The sequence below is a fragment of the Anas platyrhynchos genome, chromosome 1, assembly GCF_047663525.1.
Source record: "Anas platyrhynchos isolate ZD024472 breed Pekin duck chromosome 1, IASCAAS_PekinDuck_T2T, whole genome shotgun sequence".
NCBI classification, from domain to species: Eukaryota; Metazoa; Chordata; class Aves; order Anseriformes; family Anatidae; genus Anas; species Anas platyrhynchos.
In genome coordinates this window covers 184,076,404-184,097,257 of record NC_092587.1, presented here as the reverse complement: position 1 = coordinate 184,097,257, position 20,854 = coordinate 184,076,404, and the positions used below count along the sequence as shown (strand labels likewise).

General features: G+C 36.6%; 1 protein-coding gene across 4 annotated transcripts in view; it reads left to right on the top strand.

Moving 5' to 3' along the window:
* The window catches only part of BRCA2 (BRCA2 DNA repair associated), a 39,632-nt gene that overhangs the window by 5,298 nt on the left and 13,480 nt on the right, over positions 1 to 20,854 (top strand). For 3 of the 4 annotated variants that reach the window (XR_011806463.1, XM_038174680.2, XM_072032623.1), the window contains exons 4-14: positions 837 to 942; positions 1,734 to 1,786; positions 1,892 to 1,932; positions 2,015 to 2,126; positions 3,689 to 3,744; positions 4,630 to 4,744; positions 8,321 to 9,499; positions 10,345 to 15,087; positions 15,926 to 16,018; positions 19,359 to 19,428; positions 19,832 to 20,250. Coding sequence is in view for 3 of the 4 variants with exons in the window: in XM_038174680.2 (XP_038030608.2) it covers positions 837 to 942; positions 1,734 to 1,786; positions 1,892 to 1,932; positions 2,015 to 2,126; positions 3,689 to 3,744; positions 4,630 to 4,744; positions 8,321 to 9,499; positions 10,345 to 15,087; positions 15,926 to 16,018; positions 19,359 to 19,428; positions 19,832 to 20,250 (6,987 nt within the window). In the remaining variant the exon portion in view is untranslated. The remainder of the gene's footprint in view (positions 1 to 836; positions 943 to 1,733; positions 1,787 to 1,891; positions 1,933 to 2,014; positions 2,127 to 3,688; positions 3,745 to 4,629; positions 4,745 to 8,320; positions 9,500 to 10,344; positions 15,088 to 15,925; positions 16,019 to 19,358; positions 19,429 to 19,831; positions 20,251 to 20,854) is intronic. The other variant, XM_072032621.1, reaches the window with a different exon arrangement.

Sequence of the window (20,854 nt, the reverse complement as noted above, 5' to 3'; positions counted from 1 at the left end):
TGGTCTTTTTATCACAGTTTTCTTGGTTGGAGTCAGCTCCTGGGTTTCCTTCTTGTGAAAGCGAGAGCATGGATGGAAGCTGATGGATTTCGCCTTGATGTGGTACTGGGATGTAGGCGTGCTGTGGACTCAGGAGTTTAGAAGCAGAGAGAAATACGGAAACCTAGGTGTAATGTCTGAGATGGAAATCACTTGGAAATTTCTGACTGGGAATTGTTTTGAGTGGATGCTTGCACGTGTGAGAGGTTCACTGTTGAGAGGATTCTGCTGCTTTGGGGTACATACTTCCTCTTCTATGTGCAGATAGGCAGCATACAAATATCTGCTAGTACCAGAGGCAGCACCTCCAAGAACAATTCCAGAAAGATATATCTGTGTATATTTTACTTAATGCTGGTTATTCTAATATAAGAATTCTTAATTAGAATTCTTTATGTCTTAAGTAAATTTGAGAGAGAGATGATGAAAAGTCATGCTTTTGTGTATCAAGTTTCTTCTACTGGTAGCTTCTGCAAGGACGAGACATACACAATGCAGTATATTGTACTAAAACTGAGTATGTAACTTGACTAATATCTTGGAAGTACACTGAAACATTTATCAAATAAGCTGACAAAATGAGTTATTTTTGGTTGTATGTGTGTGTTTGGCATAAATATATTGATTTTTGTTTGGATATAGAATTGGATATGCTCAAAACACTAGAGAAGGTTGCTTTAGATGTGATTTTTGGTACTAAAAATCAGGCTTTGTATAATATTTAAAGCTTATATTTACACTTCAAAATTGAAACAGTTACTGCAAGATTGTGCTGATTATTATATTATATTTTTTAGGCAGAGAGAATTTTACAAGTCCAAGTATCATAGGAAGAAAAAGAGATCAAGAAAATGAAATGCTAGCTTCTCCTCTTGGCACCTGCCACAATTTCCTTGCTGCCAGGTATCCTGACGTGTCAATGCAGTATAGAATAAACTGGATTTTAAGCAAAAAACAGTATTAGAACCACTGTATTCATCTGGTAGACTTCTTCAGAGCAGTGAATAAATCTTTCATATTTTGTATGTTTCTGATACTTATAGGTTGCTAAGAATTGAAAATAAAATACTTGCTAGCTCTGGAGACTTTGCTTGTAGGTGTTCTTGCTATCTATTTTCCTACTCCTTTGTAGCTGGCCTGTGACAGTTGTTAACGTTATTTCAGCTGCCCAAGTCCTGAATATCCAGTGCAAGAAATAGCAGTAGTGCTGTACCGTGTGCTTCTAAAGTAGTAACTTGTAAAGACATTTGTAATATTTACTGTGATTTTTTTAGTAATGGCCTCAGTTTCTACCTCTGATAGCGTATTTTTCCATTTAATCTGCTCAAAGTGTTCATGTTGGTTATAAAGAACAGCTAAGTTATTTATTTGATTAAAATAAATTGGGCCAATTTCCATGGTTTCATACAGCATGTTAAAAATGCATAAATTGTATTGAAATCTAGTATAATATTTGTCAGACAAGTATTGAAAATTAACATTTCACAAAAGAACCATATTATAGTTTGACACAAACATGTGGTAAGCTTTGAAGTAGTAACTGGTGGTTAGAAGAAATCTACATTTGATTTAGTCAGAGAAACAGCTATGATTGCAAAGAGAAAATAATGGAGGCAGTAAAGTACATAATGTGTACTATAAATATTTATTACTTTCAGAAATTGATGAGTGAAATTATTTTTTGTTGTTGGCAGCCCAGCTATTTTAAGGAATGCTTTCAGAACACCGCAGAGAAGTAATATTCCTGGTTTGTATTTTCACTTTTTAGTTTTACAAAATATCTGACATCTGTATATATAAGTCCTCATTTCTTAGACTAAACTTTTTGTCCCTATTACATAATGTTTTTTAGGACCATATGGAAGCTTGTTTTGCACACCAAAATTTTTGGAGGTAAATATTTTATTCCTGCATTTTGCTTTCTTTTCCTTAGTATGTTTAGAATTTTGTATAGGAATAATAAATGTATTTCTAGGTCCGAACTCCAAAGCGTATTTCTGAAAGCCTGGGGGCAGAAGTGGATCCAGATATGTCCTGGTCAAGTTCTCTAGCTACACCTCCTACACTTGGTGCAACAGTGATCATAGGTAATTCTAAAAATGAACGGTTGTTAAGGGGTAAAAATTTCAGGTTCTGACACTGGAAGTTCATTGAGTGTGAACTTCTTTGTTTGTTTGTTTTTTTCTTATCTATTTTAAAGGACTAAACTCGTACAGTGATACTTTGTGGGTGACTTCAAATAATGTAACCGTAAAAGAAAGAAATGAAATTAAATACATCCTTGCTTTCCAAAAGTTTCATTTTTTCTGTATAGGGCCTTCAGAAATATTCATTTAGGAACAACATAACAAAGCCTAGAAAGGGTTTAGGTAATGATTCCTTACATGTACTCCATCACAAAACTAGATACCTGTTAGGTTAAGTCATGTGAGTATATTTATTATGTTTAAGGACATAGCTTGTTGAGTAAGCCTCCCAGCAGCTGTTCTGGCTTCAGCATTGTAAGCCCTCTCGCTGTGCTCTCCATTGTATCGATGGAGGCAGACAGACTGAAATACTCATCCCATTGCAGACCCTATTTCCTAGGGTATTCAGGCAGGGCAACTCCTGGACTTTATTTACTGTGCAGTTGCACAAACAGAGGTGCCAGCATAACTGAGGGTGAGAGTGAGTGGGTGATGGCTGCTTAGGTGGCACTTAGGTCAAGGCTTGAGGTTTAGCATCTCTAAAGTGTTGCTGCAAGTAGAATTTCTTTATTGTGATAAAATGGAATTTAACTTTGAAACTCTAAATGTCTACAAACATGTAAACCCTGTGCATGCAAAGCATCTAAAGCATGTTAAGAATGCATGCAAGAATTGGGGATCCCCTCTGTCAGTGTGTAGGGGGTGGTACTCTTCATGAGGCTACTGAATTGTGTCATTTGGGGCATTCATGGCTTCAGAAAGATGTGACTTGGAGAGCAAGTACCCATAACGTTAAGATGCTCTTCTGTGTAATGGGTTCTGGTTTGAACTCTCATTGTCTCACTTTCTGTATGAGCATACTAGGTTGCAGTTCTTATACCTTCTTTCTACTGTCTGACTTCTGTAAAAGGAGAAAGTGAGTCATTTGGCTATTACAAGAGGGCCTGCAGTTACTAATCTTGATACCATGCAGGAGCCCAGATGTCGTGTTTATGAAAGGCGTTACTGCAAAATCCAGCTCTTCATAAGGCATCTTAAAAGTAGGGTTCACGCTCTCCTTTTGTAATGTGGGTGAAAAGATGCTCCTGTTTGGTGGAAATGGAAGGTGAAGGAAAAAGTCAAATTCCTTACAGAAACTTGGAGGATCTCAAGATCCCGTGACAGAAGAAAATAGGGAGTAGTGCCATGAGTAACCCCTGGAGAGGGGACTGGCAGCGGCAGCAGCCACACGCTATGATTTTGGGTGTTTTATGCTGTTACGAAACTGCATGCTGTCCCTCAGACCCACCTGCAGGATGTTTTAGTTAGAACTTTTTCTTACTTTTATTAGTATTTTGTTTACATTTGTCAGTTGCATTTAAAATCATCAAAAGAAAACCCTCCCAAAGCATGACTTTATTTGAATGTGTTTGGCACGTTCACTTAGGAGCAAATGAACTGACTTCTCTGTCTTTCTTCTAAAGCTAGGGAGACCAGTTCTATTTCTGGACCAAAGCAACAGGATGAAAGAGCTGAGATAGTAAGTGGTTTTAAGAGCTGTGCTCTTCTTTAATTTCAGCTAAGCTGTTTAGTTTTATGCTTAGATCCCTTGAGCCAAGAACAAATAATTCTGCCATTTTCATTCTAGGCCCTCCTATCTGGCTATTTTAAAAAGTAACTGCTTACAAAACTAAGGTTACAAAACAATGTATTTTCAAAAATAACCCCCTTTGAGGAATATTTTCACTGCATTTAAAATATAAATTAATAAATAAAAACCAAAGCTTGACTTGAGCTGCAGTGGGAGTCATGCAAAGAGAAATCAAAGCTAGGAATTGCAATAAACTACTTATCTGAGGGTTTGTTTGCTCAGCTGTATTCCCCCTTCTGTCAAAGCTCTGCGAGTTATAATTTGGCTTATGTTGTCCAATCAGTTCTCGTGCTGAAGTGTTTGCCCAAGAGTTAAAATTGAGAATTACTTTTAGTCCTTTGTTAGAAAAGGGAGAGTTCCTGCTTAATTGTAATTTTTCTCCATGTATATGAAAGCTGAACAAGTATTCATTGCAAATTTACATTTCATTCTTAATACCTGAAAATTCACAGCTAATACTTGTCACAGTTGTTTTTAAAACAAAACAACTATAAAAAGTCTTTCTCCTTCGTTCCTTTTTGAGGCGCTTTGCATATTGCATTCTAGCGAAGCCACTTACTGCCCATGTATTCCCCTGTGTTGGTTGCAGAGAGGAATCTGGTTTTTATTGGAAATGGAGATTACCAGCTTGCTTGTTTACAAGAAATATATGTATGAAAACACTACTTTTTATTGTAAGAGATGCAGAATTATTCAGGTATTGCAGCTGTTCGGTTGGGTGCTGTACTCCTCCTGTCACTGTTGTATGCAACAGCCGATATCTTTGGTTTACAGGTTTTGCACAGCTTTTCTTCTGACCATGATGAATGTCCTGGGAAGAATGATTCCAGTCTGCTGTCCATACCAGAGACAGTAAAGCTAAATGGTGAAGATGTTACCAAAGAGTTTGGTATGTATTGATGCTTTACTAGTGTTACTGAGCATATTGTGAAGCAAGACTGAGGGTTAAGTTACATCGTGTGTCTTGAGCTGACCAGCTCATTTCCTCTGCCAGCTGTGGATTCTTACTTCTGAGTTGGTTAGCCTTTGTAAAACTAATCTGGCAATAAAAAGAAAAAAGTCAATTTCTGTTAAATCAGTGAATCGAACCGGCTACCTACCTATGGGAGAGCTGAGAGAGAAAAAAGGTATGGGGCAAGACTACTACTGGCTGTGGAATAGGTTTAGTGTAAATGTGAACTTTCAGCCTGTTCATTATTCTGTGGTGAGCTTGTTTTTTTATTCTTGCTATATGTCCTTTCTTTATTGATGTATTAGTAGCTCAAAACATGACAAATCCATTAGGAAAAATGAATGTTATATTTTTAATGAATGCAGAAAATACTTAAGGCAAATAAATTTTGATTCTGTGTTCTTAGAACGTAAGTGAACAAGTGGAAAATATATGCTCTAGTTTGAACTTTTTGACTTCATTGAAATGGTGGCAGAAGGGATGAATATTAACAAGGAAATTTATTAAGCACATCTGGATGTAAAAGGGTGTTGTAGAGATTGACACAGGCTAGATGGGATGATGCATCATTGGGATTGTATGTCTCCTCCTTAACTGAAATGAATGCCCTAAAAACATTTTTCAGTGGTAAATGTGAGAATTGTAACATAAATAATCAGGTTAGCATTGGACAAGGAGGGCTGAGAATGCTGGGCTCAGGAAGCATTGTAGCTTGCAGAGTGATACATGCTCCTTTTGTGTTGTAGGTTCAAGCATGCTGAGTTAAAAATGGGGGTGGTGGTAAACATATTCAAGCCATTTGTAGTCAGTAAAATGCTTTTAGAAATAAAGGACTAATTAATCTCCTGTGCTGCATTCCAAAATGTGTTATTACACACCATAATACATTAGAGAAGCCTGGTGACAATAATGTAAATAGTTAAAAATAAGAGCAAGAAGATAGTTTCTGTTTCTTCAAGTACAAAACAACTTCTGCAAATTTATCTTCTCCTTGAGAATAGTTAACTCGGCACTCAAAGATGCAATGTAAAAAAAGGATAGCTTGGATCTCCACGTCTGTAGCTTTCAAATGTTGGTTTTCTCTGGACTAGTGTTGTATTCCATGAAAAAAAAAAGTTCTATTAGGAATATGTTTTCTTTCAGTCAAAGAGATTATTTATATTGTACCAGTTAGGTCTTCAGTAACAGTGAGAATGAGTATATGCACTCAGACCAATGTATAAGAACCACCAAATATTTAAAAGACTTTTAATGTATTTTTTGGGGAAACACCTGGGGAAAGAGGAAAACATTTTTCTTTCCTGACGTAAACTAATTTACATGTAATGCGTAGCAAGAGATGCAAGGTGCGTTCTGTCATTTATCAATACTTCAGATTTTCACAAAAGGAGCTAAATATCTAAATATGCACGTGGTCTTTTCTATTTGTTTATAACGCCTTCATTAATCCCTAGGTTCATATTGCTAGTTCAAGTAAGCCCAACATTTGTCGTTGTAACACTCAGCTCCAGGCATCTGGCCTTGATAGCAGAATGTACAGCTTTGTTGTATGTGTTTTTTGCAACTGTAGTAATGTGTATGTTGTCTGGGAAGATATTTAAATTGAAAAGCTAATGGGAAGCATAAAAATCTGTAATGTTTTACCCTGGCCTCTTGCCTAAGACAATTACATCACTCCCTTCATAACCCTTATCAGAGTAAATGGTGTTGTCTATCCACCTCAGTGTCTGCAACTGTTAATGAAGTAGGAGAAATGGATTTAATACTCTACTTCTAAGGATTTAAACTCAAAATAGGACTGTTCTGACAGTCAATAAATTAGTCCAGAATAGAAACATTCCTAATTTCTAATGCTTAAGCCTCTTTTTTTCCCTTGAGTATTGTATTTCTCCAGAAGGAGAGGCTCTGAGAAAACACATTAAGTAGTTATCGCCTAGTTAGGACACTTAATGGAGGAAAAAAAAAAAAAAAAAGAATTCTGCTTTTCAGTCCTAGTTTTTGGGGGTTACTTTTTTCCCTGATGCTCCAGTGAATTTGTAAGTGAAAATGATCATCCCTGTTTTTTTATTTGTTTGCTTGTTTGTTTTTTTTTGTTTTGTGTGTGTAGTTGCTTTTTTTTTTTTCCCCTCTCTGGCATTAGGTTATTCAGTGTACAACCAGTGTCTTCATAATCTTTCAGATAGCCCTGGCTTTCTTTTTCTATTACAGGTAATGGCTCCCGTTTAAGTAAAAAAAAAAGTAGTACAAATGGGTCTTCTTGGAGAACTTTGACAAATGATTACAGGATGAAAGGATGTGGACAAAAGTTGCTCCAGCGGAATGTACTTTAATAAGGGAAAAGGACTTGCACTCCCAAACTGCTTCTTTTTGAGATCTTGTTTAGATACTTTCTGCCCCTGTGAAAACAGAAAGTAAAGAGAATGAGAAACTGCTCAGGGGATGTGTTGGGAAAGGTTATGCCTGCAGCCGTGGGCATGAGCCATCTGTGGAGTATATTGCAGTTAGGTGGGGGTGAGACCAAGGACTGGGAAATCATCTATGGATCTCCAAATGGAAAAGCTTTCAGATACTAGTTTATTTAACATTTCTACAAGAGAAAGTAGTTCTGAATCATAGAAATTGTACCTAAAAAAATGCTTATGCCAGAAGTGAAGTTATTGGTTTTGTGCCAAAGGAAAACAGAGGGTGGGGATGTTTCTACATATGTCTTTGATATGGAAAAATAAGTTTTCTAGCCTTTAAAAGTACCTTCAAAATAAAACCTAGCTATCTTTTCTGAATGTGAAACATTTTGATAGGTAGGCGTAGTTTCATACATTTGAGAAGGTGTTTTATTTTGATATGTAAGATTTTAATACTGTCTGTAAAATAGAGTTCAGGGTTTTTTCCTCTTCTCTATAATATTTCATTACAAGAAGAAGAAATTCTCATTGTTTTTCTAATATTTGTACCAATCATTTGGAGTTTGTGAAAATCTAAACCATAAGGATTTTTTTCCAAATCCTTCTAGACACTACGCTATTCTATATCAAAACAAAAAATACAGTGTAGTAGAATCATCCTTAAATAATAGTTCCCTCAACTGCTAGTTAACACAAAAAATAGGCAGTGTTTTAACATGTTTGTCACCTACCATTTGGTATAAATTTGAGAGGAAGAAATCTAGATGTGTGTCTTGAAAAGTTTTCTACTCACTCTCCTGTCTATAGGGCAGAAAAAAAAAGTTTTGAGACAGCAAAGTTTAATTTTGGAAACTTTCACCAGCACCGTGGTCCTCAGTAGGCCGGCACATCTACACACATCACTTGCTTACTGTCTCCTCTCTTTAACAGAGGTTGGAAGGTAACTGACTTTAAAGACACACACATTTATCTTTCCAAACTGAATCCTGAGTGAAAGTAATTATCCTAAAATTGAAAGCTGTATTTACCTGTAAAAATGAAATGCTGTTATTAAGTTATTCCCTAAAACTTAATTTTTACTAATCTCCTTTCCTTGTGTTCTTTAAACTAGAGTCGGAGATGCTAGATGGCTTTTTTGGGGAGATGGATAGCTTTGAGAATACACTCACCGTGCCTGCTGAATCCAGCGGAACTCTGCTGCTGCTGCCACATGCTCTGGATGCAATAGACAAATGTGAAACAAAAAGAGATGAAGCACAAGGAGAGGAGGATGTTCCTTCCGAACAGCCTGTTAGAAGAAAGACTGGCATTTCACAGGAAGTGGAAATGGGTAACGGGGCTGAAAAAAGCCACCCTATTGAAATGAAGGATTATTTATCCCAAAATGCTGATGAAGATACGGGGGATAGTAAAGATGCCTGTTTAATAGGACATGAAAAAGAACTGGATTTGCTTAGGATCACAGGAAACATGCAAGATAACGGAATGGAGAAATCATGTGAGAATGAGAAGCTTGTGAAAGATGATGTGTTATCTTCGTCAAGCCAGTGGTCTCAGCTGAACTTATCTGGTCTTGATGTAACTCATCTGGAAATGTCTACGTGTAGCTCTCCGTCCATCGATTTATGTACGGACAAAGATTTAAAAGAGAAAACAGCCCTCATGGCCAAGGATGATGCTGTAGGAACTTCTTTACTCAATACTTTGGGCTTGAAAAATGCACAGCAGCTCTTGAATGCCAGTTTGTCAGATATGCATGAGGAAATGCAAAAAACGGGAAACAACCCAACAGCAGAAGTAACTCCAGTAAGATCTGTGCATCTGAATCCAGAGTTAGTAAAAGGACATGCAGCTGAGAAGGTTTCCAAAATGAGCTTTATAAACTGCAATTCTTTTTTAATCAAAAGTACAAATGTCATGGAGTATTCTGTGGTCTACAACAGCAGCTTTTCCAAGTGTGTCAAAGCAACATCTAAATCTGTCGTAACGGATGTTCTGTCTCACCCACTAGTGTGTAGTACCTCATCTCCAGATAATTGCAGCGACCTGCATTTCACAAGCAGTGAGAACACTCTTACCAAATCTGGCTTTAAAAGCCTGAATATGCTCTCCAGACTGAAAAACAAATCCAAGAGATTTATTTATACAATAAACAATACTTTGCTGTATCAGGAAGAAAAAATACAGAAAGAAGTAACCTCTGAATTACCTGCTGATCTTATGTTACCTCAATTGGAAACTGATTCACACGAATTTCAAGGTTGTCATGTGGCCGCAGATGGTGACCCAGGTATGTTATTAAGTTTTTCTTCGTATTTTTAGGAGACTTCTCTACTAAGTAGCTTCTTTGTAAATATTTTAGATAAAATAATTTTATCTAAATGTAAAATCTGGTATTTGTGATGAAGTAGATCTGCAGCTGATTAATTTGGTAATGAGGGTATGGAATTGGTCAGTTATAATGACAGGATAGCATAAATGTTTTCGAGTAGTCTGGTGCTAATTACCTGTTTCAGTTTTAGATTAGTTTCTGGAATAGAAACATCCATGAGCTTTGTCGTTGTCAATGCTAGAGTGCTAAGGGCCATCCTGTCTTCTAGGATTTCTTCATAAAGAATGCTAAAATTGTGGTTGTTATTTTTCCTAAAATTAGAGGATTTAATTCTGTTGATCTGCTTCTTCCAGAAGCACAAAATATTTTAAAAAACAAATTACATTAAGAAAGCAAGTATGTACTCCTATTTTCAAAAGCTGTTACTCGAACTAGAAGAATTATTTAATATTAAGAACAGAAGTACTTCTCTTTAGGACTGAAACAAATCCTTAAGTTGAGACATGAGGAATGGAAGCCCGTCTCTTCAAATTTCATTACAACTAAGAATTATTTTTTTAAAACCGATGGCATTAACTGCAGGCTACTCACTTGTTTCAGGTTACTAGAACATGATTAGATGAGACTGATCACCAGTCTTGGCGAGGCATTCACATATGAAAACCTATGAATGCGTAGTGTTAGGCATATGTAGAAATGATCTTATGGGACAAAATTATATGAAAATTTGAATTTGCATTTGTTAGGATAAATGAGAACTGTTTTATTAATGTATCTTTTTTTACTAACATCTCTTCATGTAGACTCTTTGCTTTCTGCTGAGAGGCAACTGAATATCAAGGAAGATAACTTGAGCACTTGTGTAAAAAAGGATCTAGAGGATAACTCATCGTTTGACAGTAGGCTGAAACAACAAGAGCTGAGGAACTTGGGGAAAGACACCAGAGAGTATCAACCTGCTACCTCATTAAAATGCTTAGAAGTATCCAACCATCAGAAAGAAGATACAACAGATTCTTTAAACAGCGAAAGAATTTCAAATATAAAACGAAAGGTTCTAAGTGCATCGTGCCTAATGGCAAGAAAACGTTCCAGATTGTTTCCTGAAGACTGCTGCTTAGAGAAAGGCGAGGAAGATACGTCTATGAGTCATAATGTGAACAATGGAGCTACTGTCCCTCAGAGCCTGAAAAGACAACCGGCGCAGGCTTTTCCTAGTAATAATGATTGTTTGCTTGATGTGTGCCATGACATTACGTCTGTGACAAACAGAGATGTCAATAAGACTTTGAGTCAGATCAACTTCGACATAAATAGAGTCAGCAGTGACTCTTGTAGTAAAATATCAGCTGATGAAAAGCATGCTACAGACCCATTGGCTTTAGTTGAACACAGACAAGTGCTTGCACCTGTGGGAATGAATTGTTCAGGAGATGACAGGATCAGATTAAAACAATGCGGAAAAAAAGATGTAGCTGCCTTTTCAGGAGATGTAGCTGACAATCAAGAAACAAGGTTAGTTAAAAGCGATGAAAGCCCAGAAGCAGCTGCTTGCAATAAAGTAGCTGTAGAGATTGTTGAAGAATTGTTGGATTGTATAGATGATAATTCTTTAATTGAAGTCATTTCTGAAGAAGATAAACAAGTACCACCTATATATTCCCACAAAGAGCCAAATGAGAACCTAGAGCATGAAGGGAAATCATCAGGAATTGTTAATGTATGCAGGTCAAATCTGAGCTTTGGTGGCTTCCAGACTGCTTCCAATAAGCAGATTAAATTCTCTGAAGACAGTATAGCAAAAGGCAAAATGCTGTTCAAAGATATTGAAAATGAATGCTTTGAAGCTTCTTACGTGGAAAGAGGCAGAAATTTTTCAAATCAAGTTCAAAAGGAAAATGTGTTTTCTTCCAATTTGGAAAGCAAATTGGGCAGTGCTTTATCTGGTTCACAGACAAGGCGCACACAGTTTACTCCACATAAAGTTGATTTGTGTAAAAACTTCCCTAGAAGTCTGCATTCCTTGCAAGAACTTAATCAGACTTTGACAGCAAGCCAAGAAGCTGAAATTGCCGAAATTTCCAGTATCTTGGAAGAAACAGGCAGTCAGTTTGAATTTACGCAGTTTAGAAGGCAAAGTAACATGGTCCAATCTGTTGAAAAACAAGACATTGTAACTGTAGAAATGCACGGAGCTGCAAATGTGGAAAATAATTCTGAACCGTGGAAAGATACTGATCCCTGTAGCACTTTTAAATCTGAAAATCAAGTAAGAAATGACAAGTATTGTAGTACATGGAAAGACACAGATGAGGAATGTAAAATGGTAGAATATGAAAAAGAAAACAAAGTGCTTTTCCATAAAAGTAGTGAGGAGGTTACTTTCTCAGACAGAGATGAAAGTGGAGTATCTGACGGTGAGAGCTTTCCAGTACCTGTACAGGCCAGCGTTTCTAATTTTGTAGGTTTTACTTCAGCTGGAGGTAAAAAAATAAATATTTCTAAGGCAGCTTTGACCAGATCTGCAGAGCTTTTCAAGGACTTGGATGATAACTATTTATTGAAATCTTCAGAAACTAATACTGGATGTGGCAATTCAAAGGGCAGCAGGGGGATGTCTTCTAACTGGAATTCTTTTAGGTGCCTGACAAAAGAAAACAAAGGTGTTTCAAACATCAACAGCGTAGGTGCAATTTCCCATGCACATTCCATTTCCCACCATTCAGAGAATGTTGGTACACCCGAAAAGGAAAACAAAGAAAACTGGACAGAAAGATTAATAAGTGATGATGAACGTGTTGATTTCAGTCATGCTAATGCAAGGCATTCTGCCTATGGAATGCGAAACAGTCCAACATCCATTCAAGAACAGAACCAGAATCATAAAATTCCCAAACAAGTTTTGAATCCAGGGGATTGCCAAGCTGAAGATAGCTTACAAGAAGACTCTCTGTATGTAACGTGTCTAGGAGATGCTACTGCCACTGCAGAACATTGTGATTTAAGTATATCAGATGAAATGGAAAACCTGTTCCCTGCTGAGAAAGGAGAAGACAGCAGGCAGAAAGATGAACACTTGCCACAGAAATTTCAAACTTCTGATGGTGCTATATCCGTTTCTGGTGGTCCTTTAGACAATTCTCTACATGGCCTCAGTGTAAATTGTGGAGAAAGAGATGTAGATGTTTCAGAGAACTCTGATAAACAAAAGACAACTGGTATCAATATTGAAGGAGAAGACACCACAGATGAGAGCCTGTTTGTGAATGAAAGCAGAATAAAAATGGGCTCCTACCAACATCATCAAGTACCTTTTGAGCAAGAGGTGGATGTTGAACCAAGTGAAGTTAAGGGAAGTTTTCTGACTGGTTTCCAGACTGCTAGTGGCAAGAAAATAACAATTGCTGATGGATTTTTGGCTAAAGCTGAGCAGTTTTTTTCAGAAGAAGATGTTGATTTAGGGAAAGAACATAATGACAATTTTGAGGACCACATAAAGAACAGGAAACGTAGTGTAAACTGCGTTAAAGGCTGTGACTTACGTATTGACAATGTTGCTCAATGTGATGCAGAAAAGCTTATTTCTGAAGAACCTGGGATTCGATTTAAACAGACAAGAGGAAGTAGTCCCACTAAGCAAGCGGTGATTCTTGACAGCGTTAAAGTAGATGCATTCGCTAATATAGGTGAAGATAGTGACAGAAATTTGGTAGCTGCATATGAAAAAGCTGATGTCCAACATGGAAAGTCAGAACTAGAATCTCTTTCTGAATGGGAAAGTAAAGCTTTAAGTAGAACTTGTTTGTCTGAAGATGGAAAATTGTTTGCAGAGATGGATGTGGAATGCTCAGCAAAAAAGAAGGATAAATCAGAAAGCACACATGGTTTTCCTGTGCAGTCAGCTATATCTCTGCCTTCAATGAAGGTATCAAGTAACCCTGTGGACAATTCTATGCCTTGTGATGTGAAAAATACTTTATTCGTTGAGGATAGTAGCAAATCTGATCAGTCTGTCCTCAAAGCTTATAGCAGTGTCTCACAAAGTCACTGTCCTCAGTTGAACAGCGACAGCAAGGAATTTGACGTACAACATTTAAATCAACCTTGTTCTAATACCAGCTGCTTTGCAGACGCAGCTCTTACTGCTCACCAAAAGCAGTCGGAAGTTGGCCTTCCTGAAGGTGGAACTAATTTAGCCTGCTTGCAAGAAACATCACTTAATTTTAATGATGGAAATCCAAAGGGTGGTCTGAAACAAACAGTGTTTAGTACAGCAAAAGGTAAAGCAGTCTTTGTTTCGGAAAGTGCATTAGCACGTGTCAGACAAATGTTCCAAGAAGACTACGGTGAATCTGTAAAACATGAAATTAAAACCAAATCAAGAACTAATCAAACAGAAATTCCTGTAAATTCATCTTTTGTCGTTCCTGCTGAGTGTCCTAATTCTACCAAGTTTCTAGATGCTACAAAAAGAGAGGGGAATTCAGCAGCATCTCATTTCACTGATGGAAACGTGAATGCTAGTGAAGACAGTCAGCAAGATGCAAACCCGTTTGAAGATGAAATTTCTGTTCCAAATTCTCAGGTGCAAGGCTTTGGACAGAATACTGCGCTTCTGGGACACGTGCCTGTGCCAAATAAGCAGATGAAGCAGTCAGATTCTTCTACAAGCAACCTTGGATTTTTCAGTACAGCAAGTGGCAAGCCCGTACAACTCTCAGAAGAGTCGCTGAAGAAAGCTAGGCAGCTCTTTTCTGAGATGGAAAGTAGCCATTCGTCAGGATTACAAGAATTTCAGGTTGAGGGAGATGTTGAAAAATCTGAAAAACTTGCTGAAGAAGTGTTTCCTAGGAAAATGCAGCTAGAAGAGAGGGAAAATGCCAGCACTAAAATGATTTCAGGTCCTGCTTTTGGGTTCAGCACTGCAAGTGGAAAGCAGGTAACGGTCTCAGAAAATGCCTATCAGAAAGCAAAGGCAATTCTAAAAGAATCGGATGATTTTTTAAGCAATGAGCTCTGCATTATAGATCAACTTCATGCAATCAAAGAAAGCGGTCACCGTACCAAATCTCGAACTGGTAATGTGATCTCAGAATCCAAAACTGACAAAAGCTGTGATGAGCTTGACTTTAAAAGCATCCACCCTGAGGAAATGAAGTCTTCTTCAAGCACTCACCACCTCAAGATGCCTGAGTATGTACCACATAGTAAGAAAAACAGCCAGTTGGCTTTAGTTAAAAATAGCTTTAAGCAAGAAGAGACTGGGCCTGTCAGAAAAGGGCTGAATCTGGGGATGAAAACAGAGTCTGAAGCAGTTTCATGCAGCGCTACCGCTAAAGCAGAAATTAATGATGAGCTGTTCCAAACTCCAAAAAGTCACTTCAAAGTTGGCACTGTGGGAAATGAAAAAGCTTCTGTAGGAGATCATCTTTCAGATCCTGGAGCAAAGACTAATTCTGCGCAGTCCTTCTGTGGCAAAACATCAGATAAAAGCTTTCAAAATAAGACTTTTGGGAAGAGGCACTTCGAGGAAAAAAACGCACTTGGTAGGTCTTACTCTTGTATATGTTAAATGCCATAACAATTGTTTAGTTTTTGTGGTGTTGTTGTTGTGTTTTGTGTTTTTTTTTTTTTTTTCTATTTAACATTGATATTTATTTTTTCAGGTCTTCTAGAAATGAATACTCTTTACCTTACTGTCAATGACAAAAATCCTTGCTGCAAACAAGAATTTCTCTACTTTGCAGCCTTAAATGCACAGTACAAGCTAAATTTATGATTATTAATTTAGAAGGTTTTAATTTTTGAAGTGTTTTTTTTTTGTTTTGTTTTGTTTTATCATAACATTATGGAAGAAATCTCCTTTTCTCTCTTTTTTTTATTCTCTGTACAAATCTAGTGGATTGGTTTTGTTTTCATTGCAAAATGAGAATGAGTATTTCTGTCTTCACCATTTTGTGCCCTCTAGGCAAGGCCAAGGTTTCACGTGTGTTGAGACTGGCAGTCTGATACGAAAACTTGTTGGTTTAAAAGTGCAGCCTCTTACCATCTAAAACTGGTAGGACAAAGCTCGCAGGTTTTGATTTGGAGGGAACAGACCTACTGACTAGAAAAGAGTCTAACAGGCTTCGTTATCTGGAGTTTTAAAACCATTCCTGGTAGCACTACACAAGCATCCTGTGCAGAAGAGAGCCTTGCAGATGTGCCAAAGTAATGTCGCCTTGGGAAAGGGTGTTTGAGACAAGAGTGATCTGAAAACTTGTTAATTCTGTTTGCTGTGACTCCTTGAATATTTTATTTAAAAACTTAGTTGAGCTATAAGGTATCATTAAGAAAATGAACGTAAAAAGGAGATCTCTTTCTAAATCTGTGTTTTTATCCTAGGAGAACCTCCAATTAAAAGACAGCTGCTGCTTGAATTTGACAAGACAAAGATGCCCCCCAGATCTCTGAAAGCTTCAAAAAGCACTCCTGAGGGTAATTTCAGTGTTCTAAGCAGTAATCTGATTCTGGGTGTTACTATTAAAGTTCTTCAATTTCTGATTAATGTATAATGATTGCTTAACCAATTCTTTTATCAATATAGTCATGAAAATCCAGGGAAACTGCTGTGGTGGTGTCTCCTCTCACTTTAAATCACTTGATTAGTGGTACACTTTACCCTGTAGTATTATGTTAGACTGTACTGCTTCTGCAAGAACTCTATCTTATGTCCAGCACGGTAGAATTCAGCTTACAATCCTAAAGCTCACAAATACCAGCCACAGTAAGAGGAGGTTTTAGTGATGTATAATTTCTCACTTAAAAGTTGCATTTATGGGAAAATAAGAAGGTACTGGTAATTTTTATTATATAATAATTTGTGAGGAATATTCTTACTGATAAGTGTATTACAGATGATTTTAATGTTTTGAGCCAGTAATGTGGAGGTTCCTGAAAATGAAATCAAGGTTTTAAAGTTTGAGCTGATACTTAACGTGAAGCTTGATTAGAGTGTTAGGTTAATGGGATTTTTGGCTACTGCTTTGCCTTATGGGATATGCTGTGTTTTTCGAGGAACTAGTTCTTTCTAAGCACTGCATGTTTTCACCTAGAATTCAGTAGCAGCATTCATCTAGAAAGTCAGAAATGCACATACAGCTAGTAATTATTGCCAGACAGCCTTAGATGAGAGAGGTTTCTTTACAGCTTCTGCTTTTTGAAGCCTTGGAAATGATATAGAGTATAAAAGAATCCACTTTGGGTGGATTGTTCTGATGTTCCAGGATACTTCCCCTTTCATACACACACTGCTGTCACAGGGCTAGGTAGCTCTGTGAACTGTTTTATGCGCCTCGTTAGTACCACTTCCATTTGGAATTGTCTCAGCCCTGTATGCTCTAACCTAGATAGTGACCCCCATCACTCAGTACAGGAGTTTAAAAGCCTCATCTTCCTGTTTCTCCCTCACTACAGCTTAAAGAGAAGTATCATCCACTTTAAGGTAGAAAAAATTGATCATTAAGTGGTTGCTAATGTTATTTTAGAGATCTTTGGTCTTTTTGGTCTGCCTCTATTGTACTGTTAAGGAGGTACCAGCCATTCATTGTTACTCTAAAGGGAGTTATACCTGAATTTCATTTGCAAGTGGGAATTACAAAATGGGATGTTTGAATATCCCATTTAAACTACTTTTATTCCAATTCTTCAAAACGTCCCCCTAGATTTTAAGAAGAAAATTGAAAGGGGTGTCATACTTAATCTCAGATTTTGAATGTTTTCCTTTGATGCAATACATTCAAGGAAAAAAAAAGACTCTTTTCAGTAGTTCATGGGAAATTAAAACTGCTTTTCTGGAACACCTCATTTCAAACACAATTTCTTATGTACTTGATGTCCACTTGTACCTAGTTGTCAACAAAGCTGGCTGACTTTGTGCAGTACAGTAGCACCAAGAACAATTGTAGATATCATAGTAACTGTAACTTACCTATATTAGTGCACAGAAATGATTTTGTAACGAGAGAGTTGACTCCTTTTGAACAAACTTTTTTGTTCCTGAATGCTGCCCTAAGTTCTAAGCATGAAAATAATGGTTTGAAGAAAACTTTTAAGTGGAATTTGTAAGCTGCTGCCAGAGAATAATTGTCTACCCTTCATCCATAAATATTATCCTGCCCTGCAGCAGAATGTGAACAGTGTTATTCTTTGGTGGAACAACTCACACCAGTTCTAATATCCAGAATAGTCCTGCTCCTGACTTCTGGAACATGTGGCATCTTGTGTATATGACTTGTCATCTGAAACTTCCTCTTACCAGCACAAAGGAGTTCCAATTCCAGGCAGACATGATTTAGATGTGTTGATAATTCTGAGATAAGTGTGTCCTTAGAAAGATCAAAGGAGGAGTTTGTGTGAATATGCCTTTTTCTGTTGAAAACTGTTGTGTTGTGTTTTTTTAAGGAAAAAAAAAAGTTGCTAAATGAGTTTTAAATTAAATAGGAAGCCTCTCTGGAACTAAATATATGTTAAACATTTCCCTTTAAGGAGCCTAAATCACCCCTAGCAGGCTCACAAATGGGAGCTTTTGAGAGTTGAGCAGTATAGTCATTTATCTTTTAGATCTGTCTCAACTAGTGTGAAGAATTGAGGCTCAATAAGGGAGGGTGTCAGCTCATACTTGTTTTCCAACCTGTGAGCTTAGTGCCAAGAACCTTAAGTAAAACAAGTCAGAACTTCTTTATGACCCCAGGTGTGTTGGAATTGAATCTGCATTTACAGTTTCTTCAAATTACTGCTGTTTTACTCACACTTAATGCTTGCTATATAGTTTGATGCCAAACAAGGGGAGGTGACATTTTCTTAGATTTTTCTTTTTTGTCACAAAAGGCAGCACGTGGCTAAATGTCATCTTTACCAAGCTCTTCCATAAACATTTGTTTTCTAGAGAAAATCATCTGTAAGAAAGTTAGAAATTTCTAAACTGGGGAAAAAAAATAAAGCTACATGAGGCTAACCTCATGTTTTAATTTATCAGGGATATATTTATTGGACCATGCATGATTATTAAAAGAGGAGAGCACTAATGTTGTTCCTTGAAAATTAATTTTGCATTTACAAAGAGCTACCAGCAGACTCCTGACAATTCTATTTTCCTCACTTTTTCCCTTTTACCCAGCATAAGATTTCTTAGGAACCTGTAGAAGTCTTCACTCCCAGTGTCAGACTGTCTCTTTTAGGGGTTTTCAGTTTGTGTTCATTGGTCTGTGATGACCTGTATATCTTTTGTTTAACTGCTGTGGGTAATTATGCTGCTTAGATCAAACATATTGGCAAAGTAACTTAGATCCCAAAGTATGTTAGTCACTGAAATGGCAATTAGAAATAATATTTCTAGTGGTAGTACAGTTATGAGACAGATTTGTGCCTTATTTATTGTAATGTTCAGAAATACTGAATACAGTTGCTTTTTTCCCTATATGTGGTTTGTATCAGTGCTGTTGAAAAAGAGCTCAATAATCGAGAGCTCTATCAGTCAGATTAGCCTTGGAAGCTCTAAATGTATTCTGCCTGGTTGTTTTTTCTAGATATGTTTTTTATTCATTGAAGGTTAACTAGGAAAACAAGTGGGTTTATCAACATCAAAGATATTCTATACAAAGATCTTATTACCTATATATAAATATATATATATAAAACACAAAGCTATTTAAATCCCATTTGTAAATTACTGTAAATGTATATTCCTATACGTAGGATATATGAATATAAAATAAATGTGCTATAAATACCTCTCCATGTAATGTACTATTTCAAACTTTTTTTTTCCTAATTACAGGCATTTTCAAAGACAGAAGAAAATTTTTGTACCATGTTCCTTTAAAACCAGTGACTTGTCAGCCATTTGGGTGAGAAATTTATACGTTTTTGTTTTTCTAATGCAATTTTTAAAAAATGTTGCAAGTTCTTGTGACTTTTTTAAAAACACACAGTAGTAACTTGCAACCCAATTTTATAAAAGACTAATAATAGACTAATAAAAGACTAATAATTTTACTTCAAAACCAACAAGTTACCATACAACACACATTGTTGCTGTAGAGTGATAAGATGCTAAACAAGTTTTACAGTTGTATTTCTATTTTTGTTAAATAAATATTAAGTGTTCAGGTTTTAAAGTATCAAAAACTAATATTTTGTCTTTTTATTGATGCAGTTTTGAAAAAGTCATGTTACTAAATTAAGAATGTTGAAGCTCTGAAAAAGAACTTTATCAGGAAGCTGAAACCTGTATGTTCTTTGTCTCTATAGGGCTTCTAAGGAACGACAAGAAGTCAGGAATCCTACTCTTACTTTACCAGACCAAGACTTCAAAGGATTTAAATCTAAACCTGCCATTTTTCAGCACTGTGCCCTAAGGCAGTCTTCAAATGATGCTTCAAGATTGTCTACTCCGCATAAGGCCTCAGCCCAAGAGAGTGAAGAAAAAAGAAATTTGAACAAATCTGGCAAAACTGCTAAAACTTTTGTTCCACCCTTCAAAACCAAGCTAACATTTTCTACAAGTGAACAAGGCAGCAGCAAGAGATGTGACTCACCAATCAGCAAAAATATGACTGAAGAAAGGGAAATAAATCAGATCAGAATTGAAAAAGATACTGCTGAAACTCGAGATCACCCATCTTGCATCCTGCATGCAGCAGACACTGACTTAGAAAATGGCAATTTAGGTATTTTTGGATTTTGATCACTTACCTATAGTGAATGCTATCAGAATCGAACCCATGAGTGGTTTTGCATATTCTCTCAGACTTCTTTTTTTTTTTTTTTTTTTTTTTTTTTTTAATAAAAAGAAACTGATGCCTAAGGTGTTTTTTGCAGGGAAATCAGGAAATAATTACTTTTCTAAGACTATATTGCACTCCTAACAATTTCATCTCCAAAGTTCATTAAGAACATGAAAAAATTGTTTTCACAGAGTAGTTCAGACACAAGGTGTAAGGTGGAGTATGTTTCATTTGATTTTTTTATACTTAAGTAAAATGTTCTTGGAACCTTAAAGATTAGCCTTGGTATACTTCTTTCACTATTATAGAAGCTTGTATTCATTCTGTTTTCCAACTAAAACGTAGGGCTGACTCGGTCTTTTTCAAAGAAGCAGAGATTGAATTTTCAACTTTGACTTTCTTTAGCATGTAGACTTGCACGTTGGAACATTCAAGAAAGCTTAGAAGGAGTATAACTTACATAACTATTACAATCAAATAATCTGGTTTTCTTCACACAGACTCGTGTATATTGATTTAAACAGGTGCGTGAGCATCTGCAAAGTTA